General features: G+C 43.5%; 1 protein-coding gene across 3 annotated transcripts in view; it reads left to right on the top strand.

Moving 5' to 3' along the window:
• Positions 1-20,484, top strand: part of LOC6542026 — a 57,716-nt gene extending 37,232 nt beyond the window's left edge. For 2 of the 3 annotated variants that reach the window (XM_015159376.2, XM_015159375.2), the window contains exons 2-5: positions 13,124-13,256; positions 13,325-13,536; positions 19,927-20,210; positions 20,273-20,484. In XM_015159376.2, coding sequence (XP_015014862.2) covers positions 13,124-13,256; positions 13,325-13,536; positions 19,927-20,210; positions 20,273-20,387 — 744 coding nt within the window. In that variant the 3' untranslated portion in view covers positions 20,388-20,484. Of the gene's footprint in view, positions 1-1,291; positions 1,331-13,123; positions 13,257-13,324; positions 13,537-19,926; positions 20,211-20,272 lie in introns of all 3 variants that reach the window. The other variant, XM_001970089.3, reaches the window with a different exon arrangement.
• Positions 20,485-21,138: the final 654 nt, after the last annotated feature.

Here is a 21,138-nt window from a genome sequence, read left to right as displayed (position 1 = left end):
CGGACCACCCACAGAAAAATTGACTTTTTTGCTTGCAAAAAGGAGTTTAAATGCTTGTCGACGAATTGTTTGCGTGAAAGTTGCTGCACCACAGCAACATGCAACACAGAAAATATATACATTTCGCACAACAGCCATGGGATTTTTGCCAATTTAATATTATACATTACATGGAGTGCAGCCGTTTCACTTGTCATAAGACTGAAATCCATAGATGGCAGCTGACTCAATCGATTGAAGACAATCATAATCAATGGTATTAAGTTCGATGCATATCCATTCCAAAATGATTTTTAAGTATAATGTAGCTGTTTGGTTTGATGGTTAAATTGTACACTGTTTAAGCAAGAGCAATGCCGAATTTGTAAGTGACCTGCAATTCATCATCTCAAAGCAAGTCTCGCTTCATTTTGTTAGATGGTCTGCTTTGGCTGGTAGTTCGACCGATGATTGATGGCTCGTTATCCATTGGAGGCCGACACTTGAATACTAAACACCCGAGTGACTCAACAAGTTGCAGGTTGCAGAAACGACGCACACGCACTAAAGAAAGGGATGGCAGTAGAGGACCAGAAAGAGACGGCTAGCAAGGCACTCCCACAACGATCCAAAAGGTTTCTGCAATGTTGGCATATGAGATGATTATGTCTGTGGGTAGTTTGGAAAGGCATAAAAAAATAAAATAATTGCATTCAGCCCTTGCAAATGTAATGTTTTGTAAAAAAGATTATCCGCTTATTGTGTGAAATTCGATATGTAATGAAAATAAATTACAAGGTGGAATTACTTTTTGCAGCTAGTGTTAAATGCTTTTCCCAAAGCATTACAAATTAATTATTTAATTTGGTTTTAGGCTAATATACTAATGTAAAATACAATTGAGACTAGTTTTTATGCCCCCTACTTACTTGCAATCGATTCCCCTTCATTTTGAGAGCTGCTCACAAGAACTTGACAGTTTTCAAGTATTTCCGTACTCCATCTGCCAATTTAAGCATCGTGTTAGCAAAACACTCCCCAAAGCTTGTTGAGCAACAGTGTTTTGTCTGCGGGCTTAACTACTGGCAGTAACTATTTTTATACCCTCCTATAAAAGAGCGGAAACTTTGGCCAGCCCCGAATGGCTGAATGGCTGAATGGTTGAATGGCTGCCTCACATTAGCAAGTGGCAGAAATGCTACAGAACTCTGACTTAGACAATTGCAACTTTGTTTCGATCCGCCCACGGCGAAACTTCTGCGCCCAACTTGAGTGCAACTGCAATAATTTTCCCCTCCGCTCTTCGTTGCAGGTAAGTGCTGCAAAGACATTAGAAGACAACGATGGCCATGTAAGTACCGCCACCAACATAAAACCCACCCACATGTCGGTTTCCGCGGTAAACAGTTGTGGTCAAATTAATAGCGGATGCTCCAGCTATCTCCAAATAAAGACTATTATACATAATAGTATGAGTAACATACTACAATTTCCATGCACTTATTCCGGAACATTTGCTATTCGACTGATTCATCTGGAGCCTGTAAATCAGTTTCTATTGTTCAGACATTTTTTTATATCCAACTAATAGTTACTGAAACACAAAGCCATTGTGTCTTCATTATTAATATAATGTATTACATGATCGCTCATATTCAAGTGCCTAGCATGTGGATCTCTCCTCATGTGTCATGCGAAATATAGACACGCAAATTGAACTGAAACCACGGAGAAACCACTCCTGACAATTGCCGGCACTTCCGTTGCATTGAACTTGCCACATACCACATACGCCCCCATCATCGTGGCGATCGCCTATGTAAATAGAGTCGTAAATGCATCTGGTGAGCCCCGGGTGGATGACCTGCAAACGATTCTGATTCCGATTCCGATTCCGAACAATTACAATAGGCGTCTTGCTTAACGATCGTGACCAATTTGTTGGTCAACCATCAGCAGCAACGATCAGCAACAAGGTTCCAAGTTCCCCGTTCCCAGTCCCCAGCTCGAAATCTCCGGCTGCATCTGGAATCGTTTCGCAAATATTTACACACTGAATAGAGAACGGATCTCTACGGCGAGTATGTGAGTTCCCCGGTGCCCACTCGACCGCTCAAATCCACGGCTGTCATCGAGAGTAGCGCACCCACCGGAGGCCTGTCCATCAATTCGATATGCGCCATGCCGATGTAAAGTCTGTGCACTGAATATTCAATTAAAAAGTGGCGTTGACTGCCGCCGACTGCCATGCAAAATCATCGGAAAATGGTTGAGAAATCTATGCTGAAAATGTGTATGCTCTAGGGAATTTTCAGTTTAGCAATGCTAGGTTCCCTAGCGAGGTTGGATGCGATGTTGCAGAAGGCTTTAAAAATGAAACATGTTATTAGAAGCTTTATTATGGAAAGTGCTAGTGGATAACCTTTGAATAAGCCAGTAATATCTAAGTGAGTTTAGTTCTTTACCAACATCTTGGTTCGCCAGATATTCCACTACACTTCCGCACTTTAAGGCCGAATCAAAGCCAGTGGAAAATGCACGATCAATCCGCTTCCATGTAGGGTATACGTGTAGCCCCGACCAACTCATTTCCATATATAGCTCTTGGCGCTGGAAAAGAAACGTGACTTGTCTGGCTCCCGTCTGCCGACAGTCTTATAGACCGAATCATTGCCGCGAACTTAGTTTAATTGAAACGTTGGCTCGCGAACTTGACGCTGATTTGACTGGCGAATGTCTATGGGTCTGGGCCATATCCTGCGATTGCTAACATTACTTACCCTGTGACCCACATCTATTTGGTGGAAATAGTTGGAAAATGGGAAAATGTGGGCGGGGAAAGGGCAAAAAGGGCAGGAAAAAGGAAAAAGGGAGCAGCCCCTGGCATGTTGCGCCCAAATTTATGACTTTCATTTGTGTATTTCTCGCACAAATCACGAGTGTGCCACAACGACACCCGCAGCAAATAAAATAAATTGAAATGTGGGTCAATGTTTGTGTTGCTATGGCTTTGTTTTTCCCAAATAGTGACCCAAATGACCCGTCAACAAACCACAGTGAACCTAAATACGCATAGATAGCAGTAAATGCTATTTGTTTTGGCCAGCAAAAAACCAAAGCCCCGCGAAACTATCGGATTTTGTGGGTTCTATTATAAAATACGCTTAAAATATGTTCGGCAACAAATGCGCGCCAAAGAAAATAATTAAATGTCAGCGAAAACATTCGACACAAATATTTAAATGTCGGGCGAACATCCAAACATCAAATTGAATTTGCGATTCGCAAAAAGCATTCAATTTTTCAGATTTGCCTCTATAGTATTATGCATTTGCATGCCAATTTAATTTAATGCAAACATTTGCGCAACAAAGATTAATTATTAAATGCTTATGGACGTATGGCAGATTTTATTGCTGGCACCATGGAATTTTAATTGCTTTATTTCAATTTCCATTACGACCATTCTACTATAAGTTCTTACTTAGCTGAGGTGAGCATTTGTAAAATAGTGAAAACATAAATAAAAAGCCATAAAGCGGCTTTGATTTATCATTTTGCTTGTTCAGTAAATATTGGGTTAGTTCGCTAGCAAGGGCTTTTTTCCAAAACTGATTTTTCCAAGTTGCTTATTAAAAACCTATTCCTCCTCTCCTAATATTAATCACCTCCCGACTTCTATGTGCCGAGGATATAGCCGCAATTGAATTAGACGTATCATCATCACTTCACTAATTACATTAGTGTACACACAAATCTACCTGTTCTGGGTTCCGCCCCCAGCTACAATTTCCCCGCCCACTCCGCAACCACAGGTCATTAGCCCCCATTAGAGTGGGAAAAGCGGCAACTACAAGGGAGAGCGGCAGGGAGGAGAGGGAATGGGGGGAAAGCGAGATGCATTCAACGAGGAGCATGTAATTGTAAATCTGTGAACAGCAGAACAGCAGGAAGAAAGGGTAACAGCATCCAGCACCAGTAATCCCGCCGGGAAAACTCAAAGAAAATTTCACGCCGCAAACCCCAGACAGAGTTCAAAGTGTTGGTGCTGGGAAATAGATAGGGAAAACATACAGAGCACTTGTTCTCCGGGTTTAATGCACGATAAACAGTGGATATACGAACATATCTCCCACTCGACGCAACATCCCTCTGATAAGAAGCTGCTGGAGGAGCTTGGTCTTGCAACACCCGTTGACAATATTTGGGAGAGAAAACCTAGAAAAAGGGATAAATATTCCCTTATCAGCTGTCAATTGAAAGTTTTTCGTTGTAATGAAATTACTTAACCGAAAATTATCGAATCCTAAGCAATAAGCAGACGAAAGTCAAGAAGAAACAATTCACTTAAAGTTCAGAGGATAAGCCAATGAACCCATAATACAAAATCAAACTCAATCGACTTTGACTTTGACTGTAGCTTACGCGTACCCCTTCCATTTCAAATTCCCAAAGAGCCCGCAAAATTCTTGGGAAACTTTCAAAATGTTAATGCTCCCTCAGTCGTGAATTTTAAGCCCTTTAACATCGACAGCATCATCATTTATTCAAGCCAAAAGGCTGTCATGGCCCGATAAAATGATGGAAGAGGAAGAAATTAAATAAAACACGAACGAAATCAATAAACTGCAACGTCTCAAAGGCAAGTTGATAACTTCCACAAGATGGTATTAAATATGCAAGGAAACACTTGCGACTGAGTATCTTCGAGAGTGTCGAAGTGTGGGCGATGTTTATACCATTTATTCCGGGCCAAAAGCCGCAAGTGCTCCAAAAAGCTCAAAATGAGGGAGAATGCACGGACATAAATGGGGAATTCAAGGAAAATGCGTAAGATGTGAAAAAGTAAGCAGAGTACCAAAAATTGTGTGGCCGCGGCACAGGTTCCCACATAAAAGGACATCTTTTTCGCGGAATTACTCATAATTAAATGTTATTTACTGAACACACACAGAAGAAGCACTTGCTTCGGGTTTTTAGGAGCTGTTGGTGAAATCCCCCAAAATATTCAATGTCACCATAGTTTCTCACTTGACGAGCTGCCAGCGATAAAAAGCATCTATCAGTCAGTTTAGATTTATTACTTGTTCGCTACTGTACAACGTTTTACCACTTAAAATATGGCATTAAATCGTTTCTAGTCGCATAAATTTTGGCTCCCTTTTTTGAATGCCATGGAACTCCCACTTTTTCGTTCAGATTACTCCATTGATACAGATACTTCTGTTGCAAGTCGAGCCACTCATTGAGATGATTTCCTGCGAACGATTGCGTTGCAATCCTTTCAGGTCCGCGTAAACTTATTCAAGACCTTGTTTTTTCGCTGGCCGTCTTGACCAGCAACTGAACAAATTTATTTATTTTCAATCAGTGCAGCAGATTCTTCAGTTGTGCAGCCGTCCCCAAGCATTTCCCCGCCCCTTTCAATCCCACATATCGATGCTGGGCAACTTTGTCGCCTCGTTTTGCCACTTTTTAAGGCGGTAAGGGGGTCTTGAGGGGCAGGGGGCGGGGAGCAGGGGGCTTGGACGGCGGGGGGCGGGAAGGTGGCTCGACGGGCAGCGCGTGCCGCTTGGAATATTTATGAGCTGCGTCCATCGCCAGGACAGCTTCTTCGGCCATCAACTGACGGAAATCAATGTTGACCCACTTGGGGTGTAGGAAAAAAACAAAAAAGACGGACTTGGAAATGGGATCGGAATCGGGAAACTGGAGACGCCAGACCAGAGCAACATCCAAGCCATCTCCTTTTCCCCTCCGACGACGAGTGAAAGTCAAGTGAAGAAATTAATTTCCCAGCAAGTCATTAATATTAAGTTTTGCCAGCAACCCAAAAAAGGTCATAATGAGTCTGGGACCTGAAGTCGCAATTTAAATTGAAGACAACTGTCGCACATTCAATGGTCTTTTTAATTTCGCTGGCATTTAATTGCAGCCACATTTATTATAAACGCGGATTTTTCTATGAATTTCAGCGCCACCTTCTTCGCCAACTATTGCTTTTTAATGGTAGTCCACTTCCGTTTCCGCTTAAATTTGTGCTTTTTTATGCAGCTGGTTTTGTTTATGAATTTTCGCCATGTGTTTTTGGCGCGGTCTGAAAAACTCAGTTTGGATTTGCTCAATTGGCGGTGAAAACATAACTGTGATTTATTGAGTGCAACAACTAAAAGCATGTCAAATTAAGCTGTGAAAACAGAAACGAGGAAAAATTAAACACAGTATTTATATATTATACATATATACCGTTGCCAAAATTTAGGGTAAATGTGTGATGGAATTCCCATTTACGGTTCTATGTTTTTCCGCACTAACAGTTTAATTTTCCTTTGCGCAGATATTCCCCACGAGAAACATAAGCAGCAAGCATAAACTATTTTATCGCCTTTGGCCTTTGGCTTTGGCTGCTTTTGTAGCCTTTTGTTTTTTGCATTTTCCTGCTGCAGCTTTTCCCGGCCCCACCAATTTTTACACTCCCCTCGCCGTTGGACGTTCACGATGCAATCGATAGCCTGAAAATTTATGACCAGTGTTGCCTTACTAAATGAATTTATGGCCGCCGTTTAGCGCCGGCATTCAGTTTACGAGTTCCACAGTTGCGATGCACAAATAATATGCGTAACTCGGCCACGCCCACTCGCCATCCAACGCCCAGAACGCCATCCATTCCCACAGAAAGTTGGCAACACTGAAAATTCATTTTCGGCTTTTGGCTGCACTCCTTTCTCTCGCAGTTTGCGGTTTTTCCGGGCACTGCTGACCAGGCCGAAACTTTCTGCGGTTCCTCCCAGTTTTCCCGCCCAGTAGACGGCTTTAAACTTTGGCCCCGATTTCATGTCCTTTTTCTGGCTGGACCCCATCCCGTGTACATCCTTGGCGTAGCAGGTTCAAATTTGTTTAGCAAGCCGTTCATAAATTTGACACTTTTTGGCTGCATGTGAGTTTCCCTCGGCTCCGCTCATGAGTCCTGGAAAAGCCCCAAGCCCTTTGGACACGTCCAGGTCGAAATTTTCCGAGAGACGTGGGGAGGGGGGAGGGGTGAGCAGATCGCAGGCAGTTGTTGGCAAGTATTTCTGTGGTTTTATCTCCATGCAAAGTAAACTTTTGGCGCCCGCTGTGGTTTTTCGCAACTTTGAATTGCAAAATAGTTGTGGGGAGAATAGGGGTATTAAGGCGCTCTGCGGCTCCCAGGAGCGCTAATGTTGTCCCGGATTGTTGAGGCTTTCTTTTGCCAACTGAAAAAGCGGCTAATTAATGAGAGTTTCAAGTGCTGTCTGCTCAAGTAGGCCGCAGTTACTTATTTCACAAAGTTACACTTTGAATTAAAAAATAACTTACTAATAAGGTCGTTTCGCTATTCATACTTTCCTTGGCCCCAAATCCTTTTTTATTTCCATATTTGAGCAATTGTTGCCATTTTCATACTAACACTTTACTTTGAAAGCCATGTTTTTGCTGAATTTTAATTGGCTCCTTTTGAAGTTCCATATAAATGCTAATGAAGCGACATGCGTTTGCGTTCCTGGCATTTCTCTCGTTCATTTCCGATGAACCCATCGACTGACAGCTGTCAGAAGCCTGTAATTTAGCCCTTTTCTGTGCAGCTTCTCTTCAGATATCCTTCCACGATTTTCCGTCGACCCCCTTTGTTACCAATGCGCCTACCCCCAAAACAAACATTCCTGCCAGTCAAACGGACAGATACAGATAGACATTCGGAGTAAGTGAAAGTCCACAACTGAACCCATTCCACACTGAAGGCCTTCATCCCATCGCTCTTTGCCGCCCACAAGGCCGCATTAAATTGTGGGCGTGGTGCGGCAACCTGTGTCCATTGTTGCACGAGTGAGGTCAGCATGTGCAGCCCTGTCCGTGGCTCGGTTTCAGCCAAATGGCAGCAAGGTGCGCCAAACTTCATTTGAACAAGGGGCCAAATGAGGGCGGGTGCCTTGATGATGGGGGGCGTGGCAGGGGCAGGGGCAGGCTGCCCAGCAGGTTCATTGTAATGCAGGTTTCGATGTTCCACAAAGGGGCCAGCTCGTTGTTGCTTCCTGATACTGCAGCGGACAAGAGACGCGTCGAACCCTCCCCTCCCCCTGCGACCCAGTGACCTTCCGCCCCTGCTCATGCTGCTCATGTGTGTGGGCGTGGTCAGCATTAACATGCTTAATGGCCGCAAGGCAGAGCGCAGCCCTCACATATGAGAAAGAAAGGAAAAGAAATAAAGTCATTTAACTAATTTAATTCGCGATAATAAACTTAATTTAATGTTTACACGCTATTTTTTATTTAATAATATTGTTTTATAAGGAGCTTTTTTGTACCATTTCTGTTTATAATTTTTGTAATTATGCCCGTTACTCGTAGAGTAAAAGGGTATACTATATTCGTTGAAAAGTACGTAACAGGCAGAAGGAAGCGTTTCCGACCATATAAAGTATATATATTCTTGATCAGGATCAATAGCCGAGCCGAACTGGCCGTGTCCGTCTGTCCGTATAGTTCTCAGGAACTATTAAAGTTAGAATATTGAAATTAGGCATGCAGAAGTTTATTTTCAAATGTTGCCACGCCCACTCTAAGGCCCACAAGCCGCACAAAACTGCCCCGGCCACATTTTTTGTAAATGTAATATTTTTCTCCTGCTTTAATAGTCTTGAAAATTTCTATCGATTGGCCGAACAAAATGGTTTAAATGTCCTAAGGCTGAAGTTCTAAACTCCATAACTCAACTTATCTTAATCGGATTTTGAAGTGGCATACCTCCAAATGTTTCTGGCGCAATTCTCTAAAAAACTGCATTCAAATTTAGAAATTTATATTTTCTTTTAATTCTTTTGTAATTTTTCTGATTTTATGATGTTGTAGAAAAATTTTAATTTATTTGTATTTTTTTTTTGTTATGATGTGAAATTCAAAAAAATTAAAAAATGTCACATTTGAAATCATGAGACTTCCAATAATTGTAAAAATAACTACTTTTCTTCTCCGCGAATCCCTATATGGAGAGATTTCGATGAGCCCCCTGTGCATGAGTGCATTAGTACAGTGAAATGACCACGGCAGTGAATGAATATGCAGCCGAGTAAATGTACATATGTATGTACATATGTAAAGTATATATCCCCTCAAGGGTCATATGCCAGGCAAACGATTCAGGGCCCCCCGAAGATCTGAGGTGAAACTGTTAAAGGTTGCCACCGTTCAGTCGGTTTATCATTTATAATTCATTCGCCGTTGGCCTTAAAGGACTTTAATCTGCCTTTTTCGAGGCACGCTCGGCTTGTTTGGTTTTACGAGTATGGCTGTTGCTGTTGAATGAAAAATAAGGCACCTGGGAAATTTGCGTAAATGCTGAGCCAGGCTCAACATAAATAAGGTCAAAATCATGTGTAAAGGAAATTTTGCGTGGATGTGTGTGGCATCGAAGGAGCGTAAATGATTTAATTAAATTATAAATGCTCGAAGAGGGCGGGTATGACGGTTAAACAAATATGGTATCTAGGAAATTTAATTGATGCGATTGCTCTTCGGGCATTTAAACTATGCCACACAAGTTATCATTTCCAAGGCAATATTTATGGTCGAAAGCCATAATAGCTGCCAAATGCACATTAACCGCACCAAACTCGGCCACCAACTGAGCCCCATATTCGCAGCACAGACTCCACACCGCTCGAAAGAGATGGGTATAGCCGACGGGAAAGAGACAAGAACAATGAGAGATTGCAAGTGAACCCGGGAAAAATATGTGCATTCATAATAAAAATTTATGAGACCAGTCCCAAAAGAAAACTTGGCAAAAGTTGTATGCGAAGAGCTTGGCTCCAAGAAAATAACAAGAGAGCGAGAGAGACAGGGGGATGACAGGAAAGAGAGAGAGGCAGACAGACAGAAGTTGTTGCAAATTGCTTCGTAAAACCATCAACTTCATAACCATTATAAAGTTCAACAAATACAATTTATATACAACAAAACGCATCAAGCCAAATGCAGGTAACAATCCACAGAAAGGGACGGCTGATGCGCGATAGCAAGAGACGGCATGATTCATACTCGTACAATGAGTAAACAACAATTACCGAAGTGAACCCAAGCACTTATCCGAATGCGCACTGTATGTGCATTTTTCACCATCAAAACTTTTCAATGCAAAACTTTTCTTTCCGCTTTGGGGTTCGAATCGCGTTTTATCTGGCCAACTTTTATTTGCCTTTTCTATGCAAATACATTTCAAAATAATTCCGCTCGTCACACGAGGCGTATGCGCAATTTGACGTGAACACCCCCGAAAGTATGCAGCGCAAAATGCGGAAAAAATTCAAATCAAACCATTTTCAAATCTCTTCAAACTAGAATATGGAATGCTGATATGGAACTGGCAAATTCTTCGCCTGTATTTCCCTGTATTCGCGGAATCAATTTCGCATGCAGCTAATAAATAAAAACATTCAACTTTGATATGATATCAAGTGCGCTCCTTCTGCTCCAATTTACGATATTGCACTGGGAAAAATTTGTATAAATGTTGCGAAATTTTAAGTCGGGCAAAGCATTTAAAGCATGAGAGCAAAACGGCTTTGGGAGAAAACACAAAAGCATTAAAAGTATATTTCCAACATAATAATCTTTTAAAAGATACAAATATTAATATTCTTATCTAGGTAGCATTCATTCGGTCAAGTCCGTACCATTAGTTTTCAAAAGGTATGACTTGAATATAACGTTTTATGGTTAAATCCATAGGCTTCCTCGATCCTTCGATTTTTCCCGTGCACCCATTTCACCTCCACTCTTTCCGTCAAAATGCCACTCGACTGTGGAATGCAATATGACAAACAGGAGCGAATGGGGCAATCCAGACAGGAATGGCCGGGGAATCGGCGGATCCCCCACAGAGGCTGCAATATTTCAGCACTTGACTCGACAGCCGAGTGTCTGCTGGCGGGAAAAACGAGGAGTGGGCCAAAAAGAGTGGGCCAAAGCGTAGAAGCTCTCCTCGAGGGGCGTTTGAGTTTTTAATAAGCAGCCAGTACGGCGTCAAATGCCAGAAGTTTGATGAAAGTGAAGGCAGCTGACGGCTCTCCCCTTTCTCCCCTATCTCTTCTCGCTGCCAGTGCAGTTTTCAAAATTGAATAAAGTTGACAAACGAGAAGCGACCCGAAAGGTGATAAATTCTCAGCCAACGTCGCAGACTGAAGTGTCGTTAGCAGTTGGATGGAAAAACGGGAAAATCTGTCCGAAATGGAAGCTGGAAAAACACAAATTTAATTGCAATGAGCCGGGCTTTGAAGGAGCAGAGCACGGAAGCAAACGGGTCAAGCGAAATTATTTTTGCAAAAGCAATTTGCCAAATGAGATGAAATTTCACGCGCTGGTCGGGTGTTTAGTGCTTGTGCAAGTGCACTTGGGATGCTGTTTCTGAATATTTTCCAAGTGCTTATGTTTCGTTGTCTTAATTCGAATGGCATTCTAATTTTCTTAAGTTATATACACATTTGTATATGCATATTATATAAAGATATCCTGTAAAATACTTGAACATAACTCTCTGAAAATAGGTAACCTATGTACACGGTGCGTTACCCCAAATCTGCAATTTTCATAAGGCTGATCCCAGCCTTATCGCAGGAATTTTCCCGCAGCATTTCCATCAAGCTGCATTACGGTTTATTGCTGCCCAATGGGCAGATGCGAATCCAATCTTCTTGGCGGTTAAGCAAAGGCCAAGTGTTCATAGACATGGGCATTATCGCCGCATTCTTGAGCGGCTTTTGCGGCTCCCCCATCGTGCCCCTCGTGCCCCTTGTGCCCCTGTGGCTCATCTTGGGCCATCGGAAAACAACAACAATGGGGGAAGCGTTCATAAGCCTCAAGGTTAAGGCGCTAAATATCATTGACCAACATCAAAGAGCCATTGTTTTCGGCCAAAAGCAAATGGACCAGAAATGCTAGCCCTCAAATGAAAATGAGAATGGGCCTGGACACAATACAACGCACAAATGCCAAAGACGAAGATTTATGCCAATTGCTCTTGAGCACCTTGTACCGCACATACATAGTACTTACTTATATACATACATGTATGTATGCTCAATGTGTGACTAATGAACAGGCCGCCCAACTCCAGAGCGTTGGCCTTTTATTTAGCCATTTGGCCCACCCACATTCGCGCAATTTACGATTTTTCGCTCCTACCGGCACTGCCTATATATCTTTGTATATTTACTATATATTTTTTTTGTGTGTGCAAGAGCTGTGGCCGCAGTCAGCTCATTAATTTCGCTTAACTTCACAAATTGCCAATTGTGCGCATTGGTCAACATTTTTACTTCATTCGGTCTCGCTTCCAATTCGTGGTTGACTGGGCCTGGTTTTTTGGAGCTGGTTCTGCTTTTGGCCATGGACCAGGTTGATTTCCTTTTTCCCGGGCTTTGCTATAAGTCCATGTCCGACAATTTCTTCTCTATTGTTCTCGCAGTCGTATTTATTGCCCTGAATGCCAATTTGTTTCATGTGCCCATTGTTCTGCCCTTATGGGTCAAGGTACAGCGATTTGGTGGCTCAGTTTGCAGCTGACACTGGAGGTTAGACCAACTCAGTTACTTGCTAAAGTATGCTATTATTGATTGCCTCTGGGCATGTTAGATATCTAGTGGCATGTTTAATTTTTCCTTATGCGGAATAAGCTTGGGTAAGGGTATCCATCTGTGCCCTTTAAACGCGCTTACCTTCCGTTTCATTCATGTAACTGCTGCTGCTTTCGTGCCGTCTGCGTGCACATGAATTCTTAGTTTATGAACTTCAGGTGGGCCAACATATTGTTGGGTACCAACTTCTCGTTAATGTTACACCGGCATGTTGCCTCAATCTGTGTTTGCCTTCCCCTCCCCTCCGCTCCCTTCCTCTTTCTGCATTCTACGGACAATAAAAATGGTGACAAATTGTCATCACACGGCCCGAATGGGGGCTTTATTAATGTGAGTGACTTTTATGGCAACGGTGGCGTATGCGTAATGTGGCTGTTGATATGGTGGCAAACCAAGGGGGGAGTGGCAAAAGGGATATGAAAACGAGCACAAAACAAAACCATCAATTAGCATAACTAAAATGAGCCCAAAATGAACCCTGTTTTCCCTTCCAGGACGTGGAGAACATTTACGCACGCAATTACGTTGCGGGGAAGGTCGGCCAGAGGAAGGAGGAGCATATGGGAACCCCCGAAGCGGTGATCAAAGCGAGACGCCTCCATGCCCAGAAGCAGAAGAGTGAGAGAGGTAAGCTAGCCCTGTGGCACTGCCCCTACTGCATGCTACTCAACTAAATCTGTCTCAATTCCGCACAGCCCTGGCCCACGCCCACATGAACCAGGTGCTGAAGGAGGCCACCTGCCGAGTCCCCCAGAAACGCTGCCAGCTCGTCCAGCAGGATCCCTCCAAGATCTACACACCCCACTGCACCATTCTGCACCGCTGCAGCGAGGACAGTGGTTGCTGCCCCAGCAGAAGCCAAATATGTGCCGCCAAGAGCACCCACAACGTTGAGCTGCATTTCTTCGTGAGTACAGATGCTATTTGATGGGTTTTTATCAGCTAGAAGCGATCGTAGTTCCAGTCCGGAAATCGGATTTGAAACCTGAAGCACTGCGTAAGGCATAATTGAACCATTTTTCGTTATTACGTTTGTTTTTACTGCCGCCCTTTAAAGGGCCGCGCCCTTGAGTCTTTAAAGAAATCATTTTCATTGAAACGTTGCGCTTGGGTGCAGCAAAAGCAACAACAATAATTAATGAAAAGCCATTTTCATTCTGACGCGAACGCATTCATTGTATTTGGGCTTCAGGTTTTTGAAAGCGAACGTGTGCGCTTTGCTCGCGTTTTATGACTTTAAGTACCGATGCTCTGTCTCTCTCCTTCCACATGGCTCCGTCTCTTTCCGGTGGCAATCGACGCGGCTGTTGTTGTTGTTTTCATTATTGTTTTTGTGGGCGTAGGTCATGCCTGAGGGCGCCATATTGCAACATAATCATATCGTTCCACCTTTATTTTCATTTCATTTTTGATCGCAGTAAGTACGTCTTTTTGCAGCGCGCTCTTTCGGCTGAAATGACTTTTTAATGACGCCATGATAATTCAATTTGTTTGGTGATTTATGCCTCATGATATGATTATTGTTGCTCGATGCTGCCGTCATTGTTCTGGCTGTCTTTTTGTTACGTAACGAGCTTTCAATACATGTTGAAATCGAGAATGTAATTAAGCATTTGTGCTTTGCTCTGGGGGAGGAAACCCACTTTTGCTTAATTTTAATGCGCTACAGATTGGATTGTTGGCAATGTGATGGCTGGTTGCTAATTAACGGAAACGAGTTGTGGATTCGTTTGATTTAAATGGGTTAACTACATACACGTATGCGGGGCCTAAGCATCAGGGATTACTTGAAAATTGCCTGCAGTATCTCTTGGCTCATCGAATACACGTACAATTTACTCAACTTATTGAATAACACGAGGAAAAATATTTCGTTGTCAGTCCAAAAATGTTTCAAGTGGCAAGGAAAATTCCTATGCTTTTCCAGGGATCTTAGCGTAAGTTTCCTTTGCATTTGCTTAGTTTTCCATTATATGCGCTTTGGTAAGTGGCTGACTCTCCCCTTCTTAACATAAATTTCATAAATTTTACTCCTGCGGTGGCAACTTTTTATTAGGGGCATTCAAGGCAGCAACTCCGTCCTCCGAGGATGGCTTTTAATTTTCAAATATTTATGCTGCGCTTGCCGCAAAAAGTTGCCACTTGCAAGATTTATCTACGAGTATGCTCACACACCCTGAGCCAGAAGACAGCCCAAAGTCTGGGGCATACATGGCCGCAAAATGCTTAAGAACAAGACAAACACGCCCCCACATGAGGCATCATCCTATGAAAAGGGGGCGGAAAAGGAGTCAAGCCAACTCGCCCCACTTAATTATCCAATTAAACTGGCGAGCAAGACCACACAAATTATCGTAGGGCAATTTAACATTTTCGGCACCCGAGCAAAAACCTATGGGATACGCCAGCTAGATAACTTTAGGAGGAGGGGTATTTAAAATTAATGGTAGTGGTCGAGCGTCGAGATAAGACTTCAAAATATGTTGTGATTCTCAAATGTAAAATGCCATACATTCAACAGATTAAGGTTGTGCGGAAGCTAAATATGTGTTAGGGCTGAAGATTCGTCAACAAATCGTTTTAAAAAACAGAACAGAACGCCTAACCCTTGTGTTTTTCTAAATTGAGGATGCAGTAAGCCAGCCGGCTTAAAGTCAGTTTAAATATGCAAATAGTTTCGAGGAAGCCCCCAAAATAAACTTGTTCCTCTTTGGCATGAGCAAACTCCATGACAAGCTCGGTGGAATCAGGCGGCAGCAAAGTGTATGGCCCCAGGGAGCTCTAGTGGCCATCATTGTGGGCTTCTTGCCCCCGCTCCTGCCATTTTCAGACCATTTTCCGTTCCTTTCTTCCTTGGTCTGCATCCTTCATAGGGGACACAAAAAATATTTCTAGCCAGGAAACTGAAGCTGAAGCTATGTTGCCCAAGCTGTTGGCAGCACTAAAGCTTAAAAACACATATACGGTACAAAAAAATATCAGGCACTAAAGAAGCAAAGAAGCCCCACAGGATGAAGAAGCAGGACAGTCTGCAGCTGAGGAAGCTGAGGAAGCTGCAGGAGAACTTGCCAGGAGGGAGCAACTCAGCGGTTTGTCATTGAGAGGTGTCAAGTGGCAGGCAAACACACGCAGACACACACAGCTGCAGTGCTGAAGAGGAGGTGCTGCACTGGCAGAAAATATGGCAAACTAAATCATCATTTTCCATTTAGAATAAACTTCAAATTAAGTTGCCCTCTTTAAAGAGGGATATGCTGTGCTGCTTTATTACTGGGGAATATAAACAGCATCCTGAAGTGCCACCAATTTCGCTCTGTGCAGCAAGAGGTTCGAAAGGGTGGCCGTGTAGGAGCGCCAAGGAGCGATAACCAGGCTGAGGATGCAACCAACAACAGCAGCGCGATAAAAAGCGTAAACATTTTAACAAAACATAATTTATGTTGCGCAAATTTTTGCATTTCGAGCAGGGTTTCCGGGAGGGGGAGCAGGATGCCGGGGCAGTCTTCAAAGGGCATTGGCCTGCCCAGCCGCCCCCTCTGCCGACCGAGCACACCATAACAAACTGCGGCACATGTTGTAAGCGCTGTGAGATTTATGAGGCAGTCTCCTCTCCTTTCTGCGCCTCCTGGATTCTCTTTTTCGGGTTCAATGCCCCCCACTTTCACCCAAGTCCAGAGGAGCGCGGTGGCGCGGGGCTGGCAGGAGCGGAGCAGGAGGCAAGGGGACAAGGGGAGTGGGGCACGTGGGGCTAGAAAAGCCAAGGCAGAAATCAAAGGCCTCCTAAACGTGAAAGCCAACGCCCACGAGCAGCACTAATAAAATCCAGCACACACCCGGCAAAAGTTTTGCTTGTTTAGCAAACCGAAGCCGAAGTAAAAGTCAATTGGCTGTCAGGCAAATGGCCAACTCCTCATCCACTTGCACCCGTCATCTATGTCCTCCATACGAAGAAATTTCCACCTACATGGCCATTTGCAATACTATTCTGTTCATACTTCAGCACAATTCATGTGCATCCAGTTCTCAGGTCAATAAAGTAAGAACTACGACCTTATATGCATCATTTAACAAATGATCCAAAGAATTTAATGATTGCTTATCTCCACATTTTTGATAGATACAAGGACGCACCATGAACTTTAGAGATATATAACAATTAGGATTTCATCAGTATAAGCTCTTCATTAATAGAAATGTTAAACAATAGAAGAGCATATGCCATCCAATTACTTTTATACTTGGGACGGCAATTCAAGTAAATCGCATTGTTTTCTCACTGTGCCTAGGCATCTGCAAGTTTATATGCAGTCGAAGTGAGCTGCGGTGATTTAATTAATTTGCCACAAAATGTGGCCAGCTCAAGGCGTGTGCATAATAAGCTTGGGATGAGTTGAAAGCCTGGTAACGGGCGATAAGGTGGATTTCGGAAAGGCATGAAAGCCACGCAGGGGCGGAGAAAGAGAAAGGACTCCTTTCATGACACTGCCTCTGCCAGTTTTCGAACTGCGTAATGCAATTTCGCCACGCTGAAATGCCCGTGCCCCACCACGAGACATCCACGTGTGCACACAGAGGGAGCTGCGGGAAGGGCGGGGAAAATGCAAATTGCGAGCACGTAAACAGGTGGAAACAGGTGCAAGAGCCAAGCGCCAAGCGCCAGCATCCCGCACTGCAGTTAGGAAAAGCTCCTCTAAGCCACGTTGATGTGGGTGATGGGCGCCAAGCAAAGGATGAGGAATGGTTCGAACTCGCATACCCACTATGATCGATATAGTCGTCTTGAATAAATAACTAATTACCTTAGTCATTTCAACTATTTGCCGCTAGGAGTTGAGCTTTCAAATACTTCAACTTTGCTTAGAGGGCATGCACTGTGTGTCTGTACAATCCCAAGATCCTCTAAGTCCTGTATTCTTCCGAAATGCCCTTCTGTTTACCATCTAAATCCCCTTCCGATGTCTTCCTGGTTGCTGAAACTTTAGCAGCAGTTGATGACAGTTGCAAGTTCTGCATTCTTCGGATTTATGTGGAACCAACATGTTGGGAGGAAGTGAAGCTGAAATGGGGAATGCCAAGGCTTGGTGCAGCTACATGAACTATTTACTCATTTCCCAAAGTTTATAGAGTCATGGATTTGGATGCCAAGCTTGCAGTTAGCTAGAAAAATAAATGCATCTTCTTTAGGTGGCACGCGCGTGAACTTTGAACCAGGCCATTGGCAGAAAACAAACCTTAAAAGCACTTAAGACACAAATTTGTAGCTCTTAGTAGAAAAATTTGAGCTTCCACTTAGATTTGGGCTAATCTAACTGGAACTCATAAATTCAAGCACACTGTGGAACAAGTAATCCAGGTCAATATATATAACAATGATTTGGAATTCCTCCCCAAAAGTAGGCAAGCCTAGGTCTCAGTAAATACTCAGCCCGGCCTCCTTTTCGCCTCAATTAAGTTCTCGTCCTTTTCCATTGTATCGTGTCCAAGCCACAGCGCAGGAAGCCTCTGGAAAATGCATGAATTTAGGAAAAACATTTTATGCTTACACGACACTGAGCTGGCTTAATCGCAACCACCCCAAGCCGCCCACCACTCGGAAAATCCCTGGCAAACCGAGCAATAACTGACTAATTGCTCGGGTCACACACACGCACACCAACGGACACTCACGCACACTCTCAAGGGAAAAGGAGGTGGTTTCGAATGCATTTTCCTGCATAAAGACCCAACCTCAATTAGAGAGGCCATCTTGAAAAGTGCACTACCCCATCAACAATATTGTTATGCATCACAATGCACTCGAAATTATTTAAGCCAATTTCAATAAAGCCCGAAAAAAATAAAATATTTCAAAAACTATATTCTAGCACTGCAAGTTCATAAAAATTGTGTATATTCAATTTTAGGTAAAAGCTAAAAACTAGTGCTAAAAAGGGACTTTTCGGTTTGTAGCCGTGTGTAGGCTGAGATTTGCATATTTGCTAAGCAGAAGAAACAGGAGAAGCACTTTAGTGCAATTTTTGAACAATCGTGGTTTGGGCACAGTAAAGTAACAACACCAGCACTTGGCACTTCCGTTTCCGGCAATTATTGTTGCTTTTTGTGAGGAAAAGCGCCCTCTTCTCAAGCAATTTTGTGCCGCTCTGACTACAAAAACAAGCAACAACTTTTGGGGCTGCAAGGGGCGGAAAAGTTTTTCAATCCGCTGCAGGTTGAGTTGCATTTCTATTAGCCAAAACCGCACCACAAACCGTAAAAGCCACACAACACGAACCGCAGTGAACGCAACTAAAAACTCAATTTGAAGCATTTTCATAAATACCTGAAACGAACCAGTGAATTTTCCCTTTTTATGCTTTGTCAACTTATTGGGATTGTTAGTTGTTTCTGCCCTGATGCGTCCAATCAAAATTCAAATGCTTCACAGCACTCCCCATTTTCTGCAGACCTTTTTTTTGGCACATTTTCCAGACATTTTCCCTGCCTTTTACCCCCTCCCCACACCCCCTTTTCCATATGCTGCTCCTTGCGAACCAAGATCTATGCGCTGGATGAGTGGCCAGGCTTGATTAATGGCCAACTTGTTATTTTAATTAAGCAAATCCAACTTAATTTATGCAATTCATACGCATTTCATCATTTTGCACTTGTCATGCAGCCAGACCCACAACTTTGAGCGGGCTCGGGCGCACTGGAATGGGTGGAGTGGAAAGTGGACCACAGGGCAGCCTCCAAAGTGACGACACGAGACCAATTCAATTCCAGGCCCCAGCAGCTGTGGAAGTTTTGCGGTCTGCTAATGCCTTTTGGACAGAGGCGTGCGGCCAAATTAGAGGGGGACTAGCTAACTGCCAGCCACTTACGTTTTTAGAACAGCTAGGTCGAAACCCTTGCCAAATATAGTTAAATAGAAGGCGTTAGCCTGTCCATCTGTGCATAAGATCTGTCGGAAGAGCACTTTAGTTATGAAGCCGAAAAATCCCCTTACCGCGATTCACAATCACATAAGCCACTGCGCAGACAACCGACAACTCATTTAAGAGTTACAAGAGCTATAGCAATAACCGACCGACAACTAGACAAGGCAACAATGACAACAAGTTTGATGAGCAGCCAGCTTAGGAGACTGCCAACTCCCCGCTGCCAGTTGGAAGACATATATGCTACATACGATGCCACATGGCGTCATGGAGTTGGGGGTCAATTATGCAGCCCGTGTGCAAATAGTTGGTCGTTATAATTAAGCTTGCTGGACCGAAGGACTTATCCGTTTTCGCATTTCCATTTCCATTTCCCGCAGGTGAAGAGCAGCAAGCATCGGAGCGTCATCGAGAAGCGGACCTTTGTGAACCACACGGAGTGCCACTGCATCGAGCGATCGAGCTACAACGAGGAGACGGCCATGGCCCACTACGGGCAGTCGACCACGGCGGTGCGGGCCACCATACTGAGTTGCACCTGTCCGAAGAGCTTCGAGAAGATCCTGCAGGACGACGGGCAGTGCAGGTGCGACTGCAGCTCCGGGAACTACGACTGCGACTGGCTGAAGCGGGGCAACGAGCACTTTGCCATGAACGATCGCAAGTGAGTGGAGTCCCCGCACTTACCCATCCCCATCCTGACCTTCTGCTTACCCCCAACCACAGGTGCATACAGCAAGGTCGCTGCAAGCCGCCCACCTGTGAGTTTGGACTCTACATGGACAAACACGGCCGCTGCCCCAAGCAACACGAGCAACCATCCTACAACGCCATGTCATAAGCGGGAGGATTTCCCACGTGAAGCCAGGAAAAGTATTAAGTCCAGACAAGGGGGAGAATCCAGAGGGATTCTCCTCTGCTGACAAGAGTGCAGGCGAAATGAGAGACGTGAATTTAGTTGCATATCCTATACAAAACAACACGAAAGTAAAGCGATGGGTCGATTAGCCAGAAGCAAACGTACTAAAATACCGAAAGCACTTTAAAGCAAATCTGTAATGTCTAGCTGTGTCTATCTATACATCGGTTGGGTCGGAAATCCCCGAAATGAGCATTCGACAGCCAGCAGAAAAGGGTAGTACTTTCTGGTAGAACTGGTTTAAATAAAAAGTAAAGTTTGACACCTTTTTACTAAGAAAAGTATAGAACAGATTATTCATTTTCTACTTCTAAAAATCGACCCAGCCTAAGCAACATATACTCGTACAACTAAGTATATCAGCTGATTGAGTAGTAGATCTATTAGGAATACAATCCGACGAGCCATTTAAACGACGTAGGTGCAAGCAAAATCTGTATCTTAGCAAAAGAAAATAAGACTTTTTTGCGCATGTTTTAGAAAAGAAAGAAAAACACATACAGCAATATGAATTTGTAGCATTGTTCTTAAGTGTTTCAATATAAAACAGCCACAAATAAACCGGAGTAATTATGTGTGTTTTATGCGTATGCTAAATGAAATTCCAAATATATAAATTGACTGCGTTTTTAGTTTTAATTGACTAATGTTATGTTATTTAATTAGTTATTTA

This window comes from Drosophila erecta, unplaced genomic scaffold (genome assembly GCF_003286155.1).
Source record: "Drosophila erecta strain 14021-0224.00,06,07 unplaced genomic scaffold, DereRS2 tig00000055-arrow-pilon, whole genome shotgun sequence".
NCBI lineage: Eukaryota > Metazoa > Arthropoda > Insecta > Diptera > Drosophilidae > Drosophila > Drosophila erecta.
This window is presented reverse-complemented; position numbering and strand designations above follow the sequence as displayed.